We start from the raw sequence: 17,552 nt of genomic DNA on the forward strand, positions 1-17,552 counted from the left end.
CCTAAGCACTGCAGTGCAAGGGACCACCCCGCCCAAACCTCATTGGCTGTGAAAAGATTCTCTCTCAGTGACCCTCACTACACAGCATAACAAACTCATATTGGTGGGCGCCTTCGAGTTTCTCCCTCCGCCATGATGAAACCCCCTATCCCCCTCCGCCACCCCTCTTCCTCCCTCTATTCACGAGCTTGTGCCCTAGCACGCAGCAACAATGCGCGCCGCCAGGCCCTAACGCCGCGACTTGCTCGGTTCCAGGCCACGATAGCAACCTGCACCACGTCCTTGCGCACGCCCTACTGCACCGCAACATCACGAGGTAGTAGTTCCTCCACTCTCGCTGTCACTCCTTTCACTGCCGCTGCGCTCGTCCGCTCCCGCCCCCGGCCAACCGCCACCGCCACCACCCGTCGGACCCCGTCGCCAAACATGACTGCCGCTGTCCAGGCCCGGACCGCGTGTGGGTGCGCATGCAGCAGCGGCGCCGGCGGATGCGGCGGCGCCCGTGACGCCGCCGCCGTCAAGGGTCCGAGGACGGCCTACATCGCCCTCGGCAGCAACCTCGGCGACCGGGTCGGCTGGATCGAGCAGGCCTGCGCCGAGATGAACCGCCGCGGCATCAAGGTGAAGCGCACCAGCAGCCTGTGGGAGACGGAGCCCATGTATGTTCTAGATCAGGATAGATTCGTCAATGGAGCCTGTGAGGTTAGTGACACCCTTTTGCGCTTGCGAGTTTGCGAAACAAAAAAAAACAAAAACAAAAGCAGAAAAAAAATTCGTCCCGTGGTGTTGCTGGTGAGGTGACGCGAGTAATTGAGTTCGGGCTGATCGGACGACGCAGGTTGAGACTGAACTCGAACCCCTGGCTCTTCTTGATGAGCTCCAGGATATTGAGCGCACAATGGGCCGTCAGAAGTTCATTGACAAGGGCCCGCGCAACATCGACCTTGACATTCTCCTCTATGGTGATGAGAAGATTGAGCACCCTCGCCTCACCGTCCCCCACATGGGCATCCCAGAGAGGGAGTTCGTCCTGCGTCCCCTCGCAGAGTAATCTCACCTCTCACTCATCAGTTTTTCAAAAACCACGCTGCTAACGCTCAGCCCAGACTCATCCCCGACAAGCCTCTTTACGCCTCAAACCCCTGGAAAATCACTCTCGACTACCTCAATGAGCTCCCACCGGCCGCGGCGCCCCTCTCCCCGCTAACCCCCATCTCCTCCTACCTCTCACCCCTCGCATCCCTCACCTCCAACCGCAAAACCCACGTCATGGCCATCCTCAACGCCACCCCGGACTCCTTCTCCGACGGCGGCGTCCACACCGCCCAAAACCTCGTCTCGACCCTGCAGTCCTTTGCCAAAGCCGGCGCAACCATGATCGACATCGGCGGCTGCTCCACCGCCCCCGGCCGCCCCGAGGTCTCCGCCGAGGAGGAGCTCGCCCGCGTCCTCCCCGTCATCAAGCTTGCCCGCAGCCTCCCCGAGCTCTCCCACCTGGCCATCAGCATCGACACCTACCGCGCCTCCGTCGCCGAGGCCGCCGTTGCCGCCGGCGCCGACATCATCAACGACGTCTCGGCCGGCCAGCTCGACCCGGAGATGCTCTCCTACATGGCCCGCAGCAACCGCACCGTCTGCCTCATGCATATGCGCGGCACGCCCGAGACCATGAACTCCCTGACGGACTACCCGGACGGCCTGATCCCCACCATCGCCCGCGAGCTCCTCGAGCGCGTCGCCGAGGCCGAGGCCGCGGGCGTGCGCCGCTGGCGCATCATCCTCGACCCGGGGCTGGGCTTCGCCAAGACGGGCGCCCAGAACCTCGAGATCCTGCGCCACATGGACGAGCTCCGCTCGTGGCCCGGCCTCGAGGGCTTCCCCTGGCTGCTCGGCTCCAGCCGCAAGAGCTTCGTCGGGAAGGTCACCGGCGTCGCCAAGCCGCAGGAGCGCATCTGGGGCACGGCGGCCACCGTTGTCTCGGCCGTCCAGGGCGGTGCCGACATCGTGAGGGTGCACGACGCGGTCGAGATGTGTCAAATCGTCAAGATGGCGGATGCCATCTACAGACACTGAGCGGACTTTCCGGGGCGCAAGAGGTGGGACGAAGGACTTGTATGATAAGCGGACAGTAACGATGGGGTGCCCATGCTAGACTTCCTGTACAACAAAGGGCATAAAAGTTCTCTTGGAGGGATGTTGGTTTTATTTTCCTTTCTTTTTTTCATACTTTAGGCTGTTGAACCAAAAACATATGCCTTTGGATTAATGGGCAGGGGAAGGCCTCCCCTACTTATTCCTACCCTAACCCTGGGAGAGGGATATCCACGATGACGTTCGCCCACTATGTGGCAAGTGGGAGGCTACTAGGCCTCGTCGTATGAGTTACGCTTCCGAGGCCTCTCGTGCATGCTCGGGATGGCGAACACGTTTTCCCTCTGCCTTGAAGCAACTCGCGATGGGCTCTTCAGACACGACAAACCACCTACCGCGCCGAGCAGCAACACGAACCAACGAAGCCACTGTTTTCGTCTCCCGGTCATCCCAGCACTCGTGAACAAGACGAGCCATCGAATCGGCCCTCCCCTACGAAACCGCTTACTGCTGTTCTTCTTCGTCCGCCTCTTCCCTTGAAAAAAATGCAGTAGTAGTTCTGCTTTTGGCATCATGTACACCCGCAGTGAACATGTTTCTAGTGACCAATCCTCCGTAAAGGTACGCGCCTCGGTAGCCTTGCCCGCTCTGCCACGTACTGCTACTTTCTGCATAATCATTGCTCTCGTCCGACGAGCCACTTGCAACGCCATAGCGTCTGCATAGGGCAACTGTTTTGAGCCCGGCAATATTGCTAGCTCTCTTTTATCATCGCGGGAAGTATTTGTTCTGGCAGTGGTACGAGGAGCACATTCTCTGAGCATTGCCTGGGAAAGGAGATCCACCCTTGACTATTAAGTACCCTCGAAGTGGAGGGAGGATAAGGGGGTTGGATCTGTCGGCGTTGTGTGAGACCAAGAATACCCAGGCTTGTCCGAGACTCGACCGTCTAGATCTATGAGAACTCAGGGCCATCCCAATATTTCCTCCGTCTTTGCCTCACCCTCAAAGCAGCCGCCCTTAATGTTGTATAACACTCTACGGTGGCATTGATTCCCACAATACAACTCTTCCTCCGTCAACCTGTCACGATTCCTCCTCTGTATTCCGCGGTGTCTCAGAGGTATCCCCTCACTCCTTGAGCAGTCCATCCGGGCGAAAGCCCTCCCTGGTGGCTTCATGGGCCCTAACCGCTTCGGCTACTTTGTCTAGCACTGTAGCTACCTGGCACTCATAAGAGCAGACCGGGACAACGAGGCGGGCCGTAGTGGGTGTGGCTTGGGACCTCATAGCCGTAGGGGACATACGGAGCGTGGACACCAAGTCACCAGAGCGACTCTAGAGAAAACATGCTAGTTCTTGTGCGTGTCTTAATATCGCCAGGTGCCGGCCACGCACTCGGAAAGCTTTCCGCCAGAGCGTGCCACCGCACTGAAGAAGAAACTGTGGTCTTTTGGATGAAATCTGGACTGTTTGGTTGGAAATATAGAGCACAGCGGAATCTCTGAGCCGAGGACATCCAAGCCATAGCCCCGAAAAGAGGGCTTGGGATGCAAGAAGTTGGAAATATGGGCCGGATACCAACTCTGGTTTCTTGAAGATTCGCGTTAGAAGGTGACAGTGGAACCGAAACCGATGCGAAGGAAGTACCAGAATAGGGAGGCCCCGAGAATAGCCCAGAGGACAAGAGGACAGTTCAGAGGTATAGCTTTCGCAGATAGCCATTAATTCGCTTTGGTGTGTACTTTTCGCTTTATTTCAAGTCGTACATTATTATTGAGTTCCGGTTCATGACGACAGGAACGCGACACTAACTCCAGAGAACCTCTGTGACTCGAGAACAGAGTTGAACCGCTGCGGAGACGAACACTCCAGCCTCCCGTCCAAGCCATCCACCGACCCAAACCCATCAAAACCCCGAGCGCCAGGAAAGAACCCGCAGCCATATGACTCTCTTCAAGCCTCAAACAAGCCATATCTCAGCCACCCTGTGTAAACCCCCTCGGCTCCCAGACACCCCAGCGCCGGGTTGATGCTCCCGATGAAAGACGTGAAACAGCAAGAACGACAACATAGTCAAAATGATACCCCTTCCATCCCCCACTCCATTCTCAACATAAGCTCACTTGAATTTCCAGACACGGAACTTCTCGTCCTTGTCCATGGCACTCATCGCGGCCTGGGCGGCCTTTTCGCGGCCGTGGCTGCCGAGGATGTCGGGGACGGTGTGGGCGAGGTCGTGGCCCAGCCTGGAAACGATCCTGCCGGCGAACTTGGCGTGGCCGGTCTGCGCCCACGCCAGCAGCAGGGCGAGGCAGAGGGTGGAGATGGCGACGTGGCGCATTTTCTTTTCCTTCTCTTTTGGGGGGGGGGGTTGTCTTTGTTCTTGTTTATGTTTTGCCGTCTGCCTTCCGTCGTGAGTGGGGGGTCCCGTTTTTCTTCTTCGTCTCTTCTCGGGCTGCTGCTTGTTCCTTCAAGCGAGGTGTTCCTCCGTGCCCCTTTGCTTGAGGAGTATTATACGGAATGTGGAGGACTGAGATGGTTTGGCAGTGGTGATGCCCGGTACGATCTGGGAGCGAGAGTTACCATCGGCTGTCCTGAAAAGCGAAAGGGGCCTCCTTTTATGTTGACATATCTGCCCAAAGCTTATTATCTTGGGTTGCGAGCTACGGGGCCCACAAGGTTTGAAGAGACAACAAATGTTGCCACGGAAGGTTTCCCGAGGTTGAAGGGTTTGCGCCTCTTTCTCTGATTTTAACTCTGGCTTCGGGGCCATATCATGGGATGAACATGGCCAGAAGCAACTCAATATCAACGCCGTGCTCACGAGACTGCTGTGACACCCGTGGAAACTGGACAGCACGGACAGACTTGATGTGTCTCCGGTCTACACGAGGTTGTGAGCCCCTTGAGCAGCTCCAAATGCCTCATTGAGCGTGACGGGCAAGGGGGGGGGGGGCCTATTGACCGTCGATAAACGAAACCCAACTGTTGGAGCCCAAGCATCAACGTCCCCATCTCAATTGCGGATCCAGCGAATAACGGTCCAGCCACTGTCTTGGAAGGCCGTCTTGCTAGATTTACGTCCTGCCCGGGTACTCTACCCATATCGAGTCTAGACTTCATTCACAGCGATATGGCAACCCACCCCTCCTTGAACGTACCCTTCTCCGCGCCCGATCAGTAATCAGCAACAAAACCCTTGCGATCCATAAAGACGTCGAATCGCTAGAACGGAAGTTGGCCGCGATGACTAGTATCTCGATCGGAAACATCGGCTCCCGCCCACCGCATGGCGCCGCCCTCACCATCGCCACCACTCCCAGTCCGCAGGAAACGCTGCACCCCCCGGTGATTAGACAAGAACAAACAAGCTGCCTGGGACCCAAATACTGGAGCCTAACAAACACGCACACACACACACACACACACACACACACACACACAAAAGGCCGGCGGGGATGTTGGCTTTTGTTAGTGAGACAAGACACGTGCAGAAGAATCAGTGATGCACGCCGCAAGTGCCCGCTGCTGTGCGCCCGTCAGGCCATGATATCTTCAGTCATCCCTGGACCCCTCGCGAGGTGTCTTGGACCGAGTTGGCCACTGGCCGATCATCAGACCATTTGACTTTCCATGATGGAGAAGGAGAGCGTCTCGGGTGGAGCTGCGAGGCTCGCGCCTCGAGAAGGCAATCTGGTAACGGGGCAGCCAGTGAGAGGCTGTCGGGGATGAGGTAAGATGGCTTGAAGACTGCAGGACTTGTCTGAGAATTTGGCGTCGGAGTCGAGCGGTGACACGCGTCTCCTATGTAGGTAGTCCGGTCAGCCCTCGAGCACACCCAGTTCCAGGCCAACGACGGTGTGGCGGGCTGGGAGCCTGGAGCAGTGAGTGGTGGCCCAGCCCCCCCTTAGCGATGCGAATGAACGACCTAGGAGGGTCTGGACTTTTCGGCAAGAGGCCCACCGATTGGGGAGGGGCAGGGTCGCCAAGGTCGCAGGGGTCGCAGGATGTGGGAAGGATTGGTGGCCGAGAGGGCGCGGCCATGTGATGAGAGGAAGGAAAGGAATAGGGGTATCTCGCACGCAGATCGTGTCGTCAGCGAGTGACGGGTTAATGAAGGAATAGAGGGGTGATCTGCATGTGGTGAGACCAGATGGGAAGGGGGGGGCTTCATTCCCTTGTGAGTGGTGGTGGTGTGCTGAGGAGGAGAGCTGAGAGCGAGACGGGAGTAATATGTCTTCTCATAAGGCTGAAGGATGAAACTTTGTGTAACACCAACACGGCTTTTCATCTAGAGGGTTGCTGACGAGAGAAACAACCCCCTCCAAAGCAAAACTTGGTCGAGACTGCTGCTTGGCTATTGCACATCGGAGGGGTCTCCTGGTATGTTTTTGGTGAATAAAACGGTCAAGGCCGGGAGTCGAGACGGCCGTGACTGGTCGGACCATAGCTTAGGCTTCGGGTGACAATGGCGCCTCGGCATGCATAGTGTAGTTGGAGATGAGAAGCGTGACAACGGGTGAGGGGGAGAATTTCTGCCCTGGGCAGACAGGCAGGAAGCAACCAACCTTCGTGGCATCGGAAGAAAGATTAGCTCGGCGAAGACCCATATTCGCTCCGTTCCGCGCTGACACTGGGCGAGAGCCACCTATGCGGGCGAAGCTGCAGGAAACGGCGCACCGCGCGACTTTGCGCGCCCTCCTCCCGGCCGCCGTCTCCGTCTCCTTCACCGTCACCCGCAGCTCGCCCGCCTCATCATCTCAGGATTTGCATCCCAGATCTCTTGTTGGCTGGTGGGAACAGGACGTGGCGTCCCCTGCACAGCTGAGCCCGATTCACCACTGCTCCCCCCCGAGGGCGATCTCATCGCAGCCACTCACGTAAGACAGGGCAAGGGTTCAGGGTTTCTGGTCCAGGCCTGAAAAACGCAGGCCTTGCAAAGACGGCGGTCCAACACCATACCCACCCTAAGCAACCGGGACCCATTCTACCCTACCTGAATCCTACCTGCGTGTCACAAACATTCGACTTTGGGTTTGACCTTGAATGCTGCTAGGAACTCAAAAAAGCGTCAGAACCACGACAAAACAACCCCCGAAAGAAGGCCTCCGATTCCCACTTAACACCATCACGGACTAAAACCCCGGCCCCGCGCCCCCGCCTGGTCCTAAGCGGATCCCCTTTCCTTTCCCCCTCCCCTCCCCTCATCGCCGAGACTCTCCAACCGGGGAAGACCCTCCCCCCCGGCTTGGTGCTAAGCTAATGGGGACAAGCCTACGGGGGGCGGTCACGAAGCCAAGCCTCTTTCGCTGTCGAGCGACTCTCGACTCGTTTCTTCTACGGCCTGGCCGCCCCCCAAAAAACACGTTTGCTTCCCCTCACCCTGTTACCAATAGGATTTTAAATCAGTAAATAAAACCCTTCTTAGTGCCTGGAGCACCGAGGATCTAAAACAAAGACGTCTAAGGCCCGAGTTCGCCAGCGGAATGTCACTCAAAAACCTTAATTGGACATCAGTTGAAATGTGGAGCTCTCTCCCTCTCCAGCTGTCTCTCCCTCTCTCTTATTTCAACCTACATGCCCTAGCGTCCCTAGTGCGTGGTGACGATAGAGTTACATGAAAATGAGGGACGCGAGACATGTGAGAGGAGAAGAGAAGAGAAGAGAAGAGAAGGAAGATGGAGGAGGAGGAGACGAAGAAAAAGAAGAAGCATTAGCCCGGCTCCAAGACATGCATCCTCCCCCCTTTAATCCACATACGGCTACGCGTGTACGCAGAGTCGTCGCGCCTCTCATCCCCATCTGCACCGCAAAGGGGGGGTGTCCATTGCCAAATAAAACAAACAAACATTGCATCGCAGCCTTCCGGCCGGGCCCGGAGGCAGCCAGCATCACAGCGCACTATGCTTGCCTGCCTAATCTCCTCGAGTTACGGCCGTTTCCATCGACGACTAGCCGTTGCCAACTCTCGGACTTGGTGTCCTTCTCCAGGCATCCCCCCTCCTCCCAACCCTTGTTCAGCCGAGACTTAGTCAGACTTGGTTGGCCCCCGGTCGACCGTTTTTCCCTATCATACTTATAGCATCATCAATCACATGGGGTGGGCGCCAACAGATGACCTGACGAAACAAAACGAACATCATTGCAGGACCATTGTCCTGGAGCCAAGCGTCGCAAACCAAACAAGTGAACCAAACAATCGGGAGACGCCCCAAACAAAATCCAACTGCCAACCAACCAACCAACCAGAAAGCCGTTCGGTCCCCAAGCCGTTGTCCTCCGAGGTAAATCCCAGCCAGTGCTTGGGTCACAAGGTGCGCCAGCCCGCCGATGCCGTGCAACTCACCCTCCTCCACCACACGATTGCTATCCGAGAAAGAAAGAAAAACCAATTTGCACTTTTCGCGCCTTTCTCTCCCCTTCTTAACTCAACCCCCGGTCGGTTAGGATGCCACCCCTCCCCTCCTCTCTCCTCTCGACGGGTAGCTGCACGTACAGCCATTATCCATTAGCCAAACAGCCAAACCAACCCCCCTCCCATTCAGCAAAAACGGGAACTAACAGGGCCCCCATTTTCCCTCCCCCATCCCTCCCCTCCCTCTCGACATGTACATTTTCAGACACTCTTCATCATCCAATGGCAGGCGCCCCCCGCCCAGTCGCATGAACTAGACGGCTCCCGGCATCATCACCACATACGCCCCCCCTCCCTCAAAACCCTCCCCTCGCAGTCCGCCCGAAAATCTCGCCGCAAATCAAGGATCTCGACCATCGCGCTCTCCTACCTCTCTCCCTCTCCCTCTCTTTCCCTCTCTATCCCCCCCGTTCGTTCATGCTGTGTTCCGACAAGATTCGTATAGAACCAGACCAGCGGGATCATGGGTACCGCAATCGACTCCAGCCCTCTTCCTCCCTCTCCCTCTCTTTCCGTCCCCCTTCCCCCTCCTTTTCTTTGTGCGAGGGTAACGGGAAGGGAGACGGAGAGAGAGAGAGAGAGAGCCGGAGACGGAGGGAAATCCTTGAAACAAGAGAAAAGAGAGAATTCATCGAGTGGTGTGTTGGTGGCTAGATGCCGTGAAACCACCAACCTGCCTGCCCTCCCCTCCCAAATCCCATCCACCCACCCAAACACCCAAATACCCAATTATCCAACGCCAAACCATTTCTCTTTTGCCCTTTTGCGATTTTCTCTCCATTGCCAAACTTTCAACTACCCGGTGGCGAGGTAGGGGGGGGGTTGAACTCTCCGGGGCCAGGCCTATGGAAAACGGCGTAATCGGACAGCCGCAAAATGATTGCATGTTTGCTTTATTCCCTGGTCGCATTTCACAACACGGGGGGAAGGGGGGTAGAGGAGGCTGAGGATCTCCTCGGCGTCTTCCTCGATCCTCTCGGTCCCGTCGCATTCCTCCAGACCGCATCCCGTAGTTGGTATCCTTGGCTACGTGGCGCCAGGAACAGGGAGTCATCGCGTCTAGTTCAGCCTGGCACCCCTCCTCTAGCCATCACAAGCAATCAAGATCAGCTGCTAAACAACAATCAGGCAGGCAGGCAGCCCCCCAAAGGATTAGAGGATTGTGTATCGGTGTGACTCGGCTTAGGGATATGTCAGATTTTACCGCAAGGCAGGTATTTCGAAGGGCAGAATGGCTGGCAGCTGCTGCGATAAAAAAAAGAAGAAGAGATTCCAACCCCCCTACCCCCCAAAAAAATACCAAGTACCTGGCATAGGCGCCTGCAAATGCTTCCCCAGTACCTGGCCCCCCCACAAAGATCCGGAAGACATGCCAGACCGCACCCGTCCATGTCCTTGCCATCACCCGCTACGCGCCCCCCCACTCGAGCACCCCCCCCCCCCCCCCCCGCGAGACCCGGTATCGTCCACAGACTTGATAAGGTAAAATAAAAGTGGCTGTCTTTGTTGAAGCGAATGTTCCGTATAATCACGTTATTACAAAACCGTATGGCCATGGAAAGCAAGAATGCGGCGATCCAGAAAAACAAACAAACACAGGAAACAAATGAAAAGGGGGTAAAGGGGTAAAGAAAAGGTGTGAAAGGTAGAGGGGGGGAGGCCAAATAAAGAAAAGGAAAAAAGAATAATAGTAATAAACCGTCGTGGGTATCCCTAACAATGCCTATCGTTCACCGTTAACCCCCGTGTGGCCTCCTGGCCAACGTGTTTTCCAAACTTTTCCTTCCCAAGATATTCCATGTTGGGTACAGTGGGAAAATTTCCCTCGTCTCATTTCAAACCATAGATTATCTTTCTCTTTTTCCGCACGCCAGTTCGCCGTAATCCCTGTTTTTCGACCAGGTTGTCCTTTGTCCGGTATCATTCGGTTTCTCCTCCGGATGTGCAGTAAATCCCGTGATGCTTGTGTCCCCCCTCCCCTCCCAACGCCGACAAAAATAAATAAAAAACAACCCAAAATGAAATGGGGGGATTTCAAAAACTCGCCCTCAAAATGTGTGCCCGGCATTTTTTTGGTGTTGCAATATTTCTTCGGGAAATGAAAAAAAAGAAGGGGGGGGGGGGGGGGGTTCAAACGAATAACGACTTTCGACAACATCATGCCCGATTCTTGCGTGGTTTTTGTGTTGTTTTTCGAGGTATAACTCGAATCTGAGATACCGTCTGCTCTTCTTGCTGCTCATGGTCACGTCATGTTTGTAACATTAACCCCCGACTGCGACACCATGGTCGGATAATATCCACCCGACGTTGACTTGCCCTCGAAAGGGCCACACCTCTGATTTGACATGAGCGCCCCAGGCTGGAAGATGCTTGGTAATATTGCACCTTCAGGGTCACGCTTGACTCTATCATGGAGTGGGTCGTAAGTCGACGTCATCTGCGGTATCATGGTCTCTTGTCCAGGACGATGGTGTGTGAACATGTCCACCCCCCCTCTCGCATCGCTCTGGTCGTAGATAGTGGCGGGGTAATACTGATATTCCCTCGTCGTGTCGATGGCTTTTGCATCTTCTGGGGGTAACATGGTCTCGAGCTCGGAGTGATGGCGAGCTGACCCGTAATGTCCGCTGCCGCGGGGTTCGAACCCTCCGTAGCCGCCTCCCATCATCGTACCTCCCGTCGAGAAGTCGGACCCAACGATCGAGTTGTTCGCGTATCCGGTAAAACTGCTGCTCGAACCTCCAGGTCCACTGCTGGTGCTGGCTCGCCTCTCGTTTTGGTAGTGCCCCGGCGAACGACCGCGCACAATCATCTTGGCCGACTTTCGGTATGCGACTCGTATGAAGTTGTCTGGGCCTTGCGTCCCCACGTCCGCCCATAACTCGATCAGAAGGTGGTAGTACTGTTGAGCAGCCCGCCTCTTTCCGTTGTTCGCGGTCGCCTGCTTGAACTGGATGCGCTCGAACGTATGCTCCGTCTGGTAAGAGTCGCCGCCTTGCTGGGCACCAAACCCCCCACCATCTGCAAACCCAAGTCTCGACGGCCCCCCGAGCCCGCCATCGTGGGGGTAGAGTCCTAGGGGGTGCGATGCCTGGGGGTATTTTGGGTGGAGGCGCACCTTTTCGGGCTTCGCAATCGGGCCTTTGTCTCTCTTGGGCGTGTGCTGGACCAGCTCGATATTGTGAGAATCGTTGTCTGCGACGACAGCTGAAATGGACATGGCGAACCCCAGGACTGAATACGGCTGCGTAGAGCCTTGCTGGGTGAACTGCAAAGCCTGGCCAGGATAATGCGGGGTCAGACTGAAGGAGCAGATGCAGGAGAAATAGTTCCTCCGGTAACATGTCCAGTCTCCGTCGGACTGGAAGAAACCTTTGTCGATGTTGCCGTGTATGTCAATCTTGACTTGCATGCCCCCTCCATCCGTGTATTGGAGGATCCCGAGGTTCGTGATTGGGTTCAGGGGAGGAACGCTCGTCTGCGTCCTCGAGGAGGACGATGGATAATGCCCGGGATCCATTCTCATAGAAGCGGGTGCAGTGAAACCGGTGATGGGGCTGGAGGTTGGAGATATAGGATGGCGTCGCAGAGCAGTTGGATACGACGGGGATCTGGGCTGGTGCTCCGATGCCCTCCTAAACGATGGCGTCGCCGGAGAATACTGGTCTCGAGTGGTGATGTGTGTGCCAGGATGGGGTAATGCTGTGGATCGGTGGGCATGTGCCATGCCCGTCGAAGGGGTGCTACTGTCAAGTAAGTCTGTGAGTTTGACCATCGTCTATCTTGACAGGACCGTTTCCACTTGGCACTGTCGAGGGGAACGGTGTGCGACCTACTTCGAGCCCAGGCGCGGCCTAACGTCCAGGCTGGGGAAGACGTGAGAGGCGGCCGGATGGTAGAAGCCGCCGTCAGCGGAGTACGGAGTGTTGGTGGTTATAGGTGGATTGAACAAATTTAAGAGCGTTGGGTGTTGCGGAGGGCCTTCGATCGTCGACAGAGAAGCATTGGCGTTGTGTTCGTATCTGGAGTTTCCGTCAGCCCGAGTGGTCCCCCGAATTGAGAGCTGTGTACAGAGTAGAGGGTTGGAAGCCTGGCACGACAACTGCTGTACCGCGTCCGCATGCGAGACACAGTGTCAGTGCTACCAGCTCGTCGTACTGCCAGCAGCCTGTTGCACAACGGCCAGCGGATACAGGATCGGGAAATGCGAGGGCACACCACCATCTCGCGGCGATAGACGGGAAAGCCAGCGGATTTCTAGTCACACGTTGGTTGCCAAAAGGCAGCTACCCACGCCTGTCCATCCTTTATCGCTGCAAAGGACCAGATTTCTCTTCTCTCCTCGCATCTTTCTGTCCGAGGCATGCCAACTTGACAGGTTGGGCCTGAGATTGAGAAGAGCAGGATAAGCCGAGCCAGGGTGCGGCTCTCCCCCCCCGCTTGTAGAAGTGCGATTACCAGACGGTGGGGGGGGGGGGTTTGGGGGATGTTACCGCAGGGCCTTTTGATGTCTGGATGTTTGAAAAGGGCCAGAGCCGACTAGAACGGCACACTGCGGCACAGACAAAGAATAGAGACCGTGGTATAACGGGTCCCCGGCAGAACTCGAAACTAATTGGATTGTCACGTACCGCATGTCATTGCCTGTAGCTTGGATGTCGAGGTAGTCATACCCCGTCGAAGGTTCGAACTCCTGCTTGCACAATGGCACTTGTTAGACCATGGGGTTTTTTTTGGAGAGGGCTGGAAAAAAAAAGGCCAGATGATGGAAACAAGAATGAGTTTTCGCAATATGACTTCGACGCTGTGTCGTTGTAGCCTCCAAAAGAAAAATGGTGTGGTTGCGGGGACGCCTGAGGCGTGATCCGTCACAGACAAGCAGACAGAAGGGACAAGCGAGTGACCTGCGGCGCACCAGAAGTGACGAGTTAGCTCGAGGGGCCAGAGAGAGACATCTTCCACAAGGTGACATGCATCAAAGTAGCTTCGAAAAAGAGGAGGAGGAGGGGTAGTAGGTGTTGACCGGTCTGGGCCTGGTCTTGTTGAGCCCGACCGATGAGAAGATGCAGTAGAAGCGGCGACGGCGGCACCAGAAGATGAGGAGGCGGGGGAGAGAGGGAGGGAGAGGGAGGTGAGGAGAGGAGGCAACATGGGAAAGACATGGTACAATCCAATACCGTCAGTCACCACAGTGTACTTTTGCTTGCATGACTTGCAGATGAGTGAGCCAGCCAACGGGCCAAAGTGACAAGTCGTGCAGTGCAGACACATACAACACACGCCCAGCTCACCTCACATCACCCCAGGTGTGAGTGCGCAGGACCGCGATGCCTAGCAGCAACTCTCGAGTGCCGAGAGCAAGGCACCAGTGTGGTACGGATGCGCAAAGAAGAAGAAAACCGATGACTGTGTCATGTCCTCCAAGCCTTGTGCCTCTTCTCCTCGCCAGGTTAAGAGTCTCGATCGTCCCAAGAACCGAACAGTTGAAGCACAAGAGCATTCGAACTCGAAAAGTGCATGCATTCGTGTTGTCTGAACAAAAGGTGCTCTACTCCCTCAAAATGTTTTTTTTCTTCTTCCCCCAGTGCAATTCCAGGAGAGCCTTGGTTTGAGAATGGGGGGTGTGGGGGATAGCGGGAAACAAAATGAAATCAAAACTGCCGTTGATGGATGGGGACAAGGCATGAGAAACAAGAAAAAGCAATGAGCGTTGAATCGCGTACGCACCTTTTCGCGAAGCCTCACTCGGCCCGCTGCCCTGGCTGTCCGTCCCTCGGGACAGGATCACGCCGCCGGGACGTGGCCTAGACCAGTCCTCGCCTCGACCGCCCTTCCCTGTCTGCGCCACCTGTCAAGCGTGTTGATTTCGCTTTTGAATGATGATGGTTGCGCTGGGCTGTACTGTGTTGCCGAGCTGTGCAGTTCCAACCCGGGCCGGCCGATTGACGGGCGTTTGATGACTTAATCGGGTTGATTAACCTGCCGGCCTATTGTTGTTCCCGTTGCAACAGTTGTTGTTGTTTTTCGATCGGGCACAGCGTCGCGATGCGAGAAATTGAAGGGAAGATTGGGAAAAGGGGAAAAACGAAGCACAGAGTGACATTGCAGGGGAAAGGATAAGGTAAGGTAAGAAACGAAAGCGAGGATAGAATAGGTAATGCAAGGTAAGGATGGGATCCGGTTAAAAAAAAAAGGATTCAAGGTACAGTACCTTGGATAGCTGTTGAGGATTCATTCGACGGTCGTCTCCGGCGACGAGGGGTGCCGCCGTGCCGTAGTAGAGGGGCGGTGATCTGGTGCTGATGCTGGTACTCGTACTGGTGCTGGTACTGGTGCTGGTGCTGGAGCAACGGTCTTGACGCCCCAGTTCCTCGATCCTCTTTTTTTTTAAAACCCCGGCTGTTAGCAGGTTTTCCCATCACATATATCCAGGCTCTAACCCCCCTATCCGCTTCAAAATATAAAAGTGTTCTTTGCTGTTTTCCAACCGTTGCCTGCTGTGTTCCTGTGCACGATGCTGCGGGACTGCAAATCGGCCAGGCCCTGTTCCAACTAGGAAATGGGGGGGTGGACACTCACCGGCGGTTGACTTTCCAAAAGTGCCCCTGTCATGCCAAGGTGTTGCTGGCAGCTCTTTATCCTGCTCTGCCTGTCCAAATTCGATTCTGCCGTCAGCAATGGAACTAATTCTCCTCAATCAGAAAGGAAGGTGGCCGTTTCGTCTGCTCCATAAGCCAGCATGATCGACAAATGTTAGAGACACCGCCACTGATCCACGGATAAGACACAAACCATGCTGTTGTGGTTGCGTTGTGAACAATGACAAATCGCCCAGTTAAACTTGACGACCGTCCACCTCAACATTCATCTAGCTGTCGCTCCTCGCATGTGTCTGGCCATTCGCTCCCGGTCGACAATGGCCCACTGGCCCCGGTGTTGCTCTGCGTGCTGAAGACCACAGAAGGGGAGCTCACTCACTCGCAGGAACAAGAGCGCAACAGAATAGTGTACCTGCCCGAACGTCAGCTTCTGCTCTTTCACAACGAACCGTGTTGCCGTTGCATCGGCAATAACCAGCAAGTGGGCAAGAAACCCCGCCCGCAACGGAGACGTATCGGATCCTGACGCGGGGAATCCGGCAAGATGGGTCCAAGCCAACAACCCCCTGGTGCAAATCGCATTGGGCAGTCGCCAATCACCTGCCCAGGGGAGACCCTCCTGTAAAGGGAACTAAAGGCAGCTGACTGGGAATGGAGTCGCGAATCTCACTTACTCGCTTTGTATTATTTCGTCTGCCAACTTTTGCAACTTGTTCGGCCGGCAGACTGGCTCTGTAGGAAGACCTGTTGATCCAAATGCTAGACCGACCTTCGGCAGGGAAATATTGTAAGCCGCGGCGCAAGGAGTGGGAGGGAACGTGAGCGATGGGTCTTTATAGCCGGTCGATGCAGGTGTTGGTTATCGAGGCAGGGTCTGTACTTGAGATGCAGTCGGTCAAATCAAGGAGTTTGCGAGAAACGCAAGAAAGTGCAGGATCTTGGAAACTAGCCATCTATATACCTCGCCAAAAGAACACCAGATGTGGCTGGTTCGAGATCGCACAGAAGTAGCAAAGAGGATTGGAGGCTCAACATGCAATTGACGGTTCGACATATGCGCACAGACCAAGTAATAACAGACTGATGGGTTTCTCAAGCACACTGCCGATAGCCCAGGAGACCAAGGGGAAAGAAAAACGACTCGGAAGGGGTAGGGCGGGGGGAGGGGAGGCCACCACGCGTGAGCAAATGGGTTGTGCAGACGCTGAGACAACAGCAAAGGGACATTGAATTGTGCGGAGAGCTCCAAGAACCCCAGTCGGCTTCTTGAGGAGGCGTACGTTGCCTTGCTTTGGCGGTTCCTTTGCTAGAATACGATACCAGGCGTGTGAACTGAGAACGCAGGGTAGAAAAGCTGCCAATCGCCAAGCCGTAGAGCGAAGTACCAGGAACCAGCCAGGCCAGAGATGAGGTATTCTGGGCAGGGGGCGAGAGTCTGTACGACTTGACTTGGCCGGCCAAGCTTTTCAATGGCCCAATTCCATGGGGCTATTGAGGCAAGCAAGTCTTTGTAGCCGTGTATGAGAAGGCAATCAAGGTGGGATGGTACTATTCCATTCAACCTGCTGGCTAGCAATCATCAAGTCTGCCGCCAATGATGGTATAGGCGATGTTTACATCTCTCTGGTCTGTATATGATACAGCATATGGATCTGGGCCGTGTCTGAACGCCCTTTCCGAAAACCATGGAGCGGGTGATCTCCTGACTGCGTCGGTGTGTAGTCGGGTAATCGAGGTCTCACGCGGTGAACAGGAAAGGGCCTTCCAAGCCTCGTTGACCTCTCCTTCCATGCATCAATCTGCACCTATCCGTCCGTCAAGAGCAAGTGAAACGCCACAAACAACCCCTTCAGATAGGGAAAGGATTTGCCTTGGCAAGAAAGTGGGCTATCGACGGCAGCTTGCAGTCGTGAGAGCAGGCCATAGGCGTTTAGCGGACAATCCCGGCCATTGAGACCCAAGTTTTCCGTGCCGTTCAGAATCGCCGCATTGAATAAAAGAATGAGATTGTAGCGGATCTAAGCTGGATTCATGAGCTTTGGCCTCGTGTCATCGGGATTGTCGTATGCAGCCAGGAAACCTCAAGTCTGGGCTGGCGGAGATGACGGAGGGGAGCCTCGCGTCTCCACGTCCACGCCAAAGACATGTTTGGCAACAATCGTGGCCTTGTTGAAGATCCACCACCACGTAGCTTTCGGCCCTAAATCTGCCATGAGACCTAACAGTCCTAGTGGCTTATCAATATGGACACAACGCTCGAGGTACCCGGAGTCGGCCCTGCTGCAGACCACATTGAACCCGACGTGTAGAGGCGTGTCTCGGCAGACAGAGACAGGCTCGCCACATGACACGTGAGATGGGAATAGGGTTTCGCCTCAACCTAGTTGACAAGGTGCCATCGGACCAACTCTGTCTATAACACCGTGGTTCTAGGTTGTTTA

The 17,552-nt window shown here is 55.5% G+C and overlaps 3 protein-coding genes across 3 annotated transcripts; 1 reads left to right on the forward strand and 2 right to left on the reverse strand.

Moving 5' to 3' along the window:
- Window positions 1–135: 135 nt before the first annotated feature.
- Window positions 136–2,073, forward strand: EsH8_IX_000559 (folic acid synthesis protein; the record flags this gene model as incomplete). Its single annotated transcript, XM_083266895.1, has 3 exons — window positions 136–702; window positions 839–1,047; window positions 1,107–2,073. 3 exons carry the CDS (start codon window positions 136–138, stop codon window positions 2,071–2,073), a joined length of 1,743 nt encoding a protein of 580 aa, XP_083130460.1.
- Window positions 2,074–4,213: 2,140 nt separating this feature from the next.
- On the reverse strand, window positions 4,214–4,435 carry EsH8_IX_000560 (uncharacterized protein; the record flags this gene model as incomplete). Its single annotated transcript, XM_083266896.1, has 1 exon — window positions 4,214–4,435. One exon carries the CDS (start codon window positions 4,433–4,435, stop codon window positions 4,214–4,216), a length of 222 nt encoding a protein of 73 aa, XP_083130461.1.
- A 6,319-nt stretch (window positions 4,436–10,754) lies between these two features.
- Window positions 10,755–15,124, reverse strand: EsH8_IX_000561 (NDT80/PhoG-like DNA-binding family protein; the record flags this gene model as incomplete). The annotated part of the gene is made up of 5 exons (XM_083266897.1): window positions 10,755–12,255; window positions 12,349–12,534; window positions 13,144–13,205; window positions 14,724–14,891; window positions 15,092–15,124. 5 exons carry the CDS (start codon window positions 15,122–15,124, stop codon window positions 10,755–10,757), a joined length of 1,950 nt encoding a protein of 649 aa, XP_083130462.1.
- Between the last annotated feature and the right edge of the window lie 2,428 nt (window positions 15,125–17,552).

This window comes from Colletotrichum jinshuiense, chromosome 9 (assembly GCF_051148585.1).
Source record: "Colletotrichum jinshuiense chromosome 9, complete sequence".
Classification (NCBI taxonomy): Eukaryota; Fungi; Ascomycota; class Sordariomycetes; order Glomerellales; family Glomerellaceae; genus Colletotrichum; species Colletotrichum jinshuiense.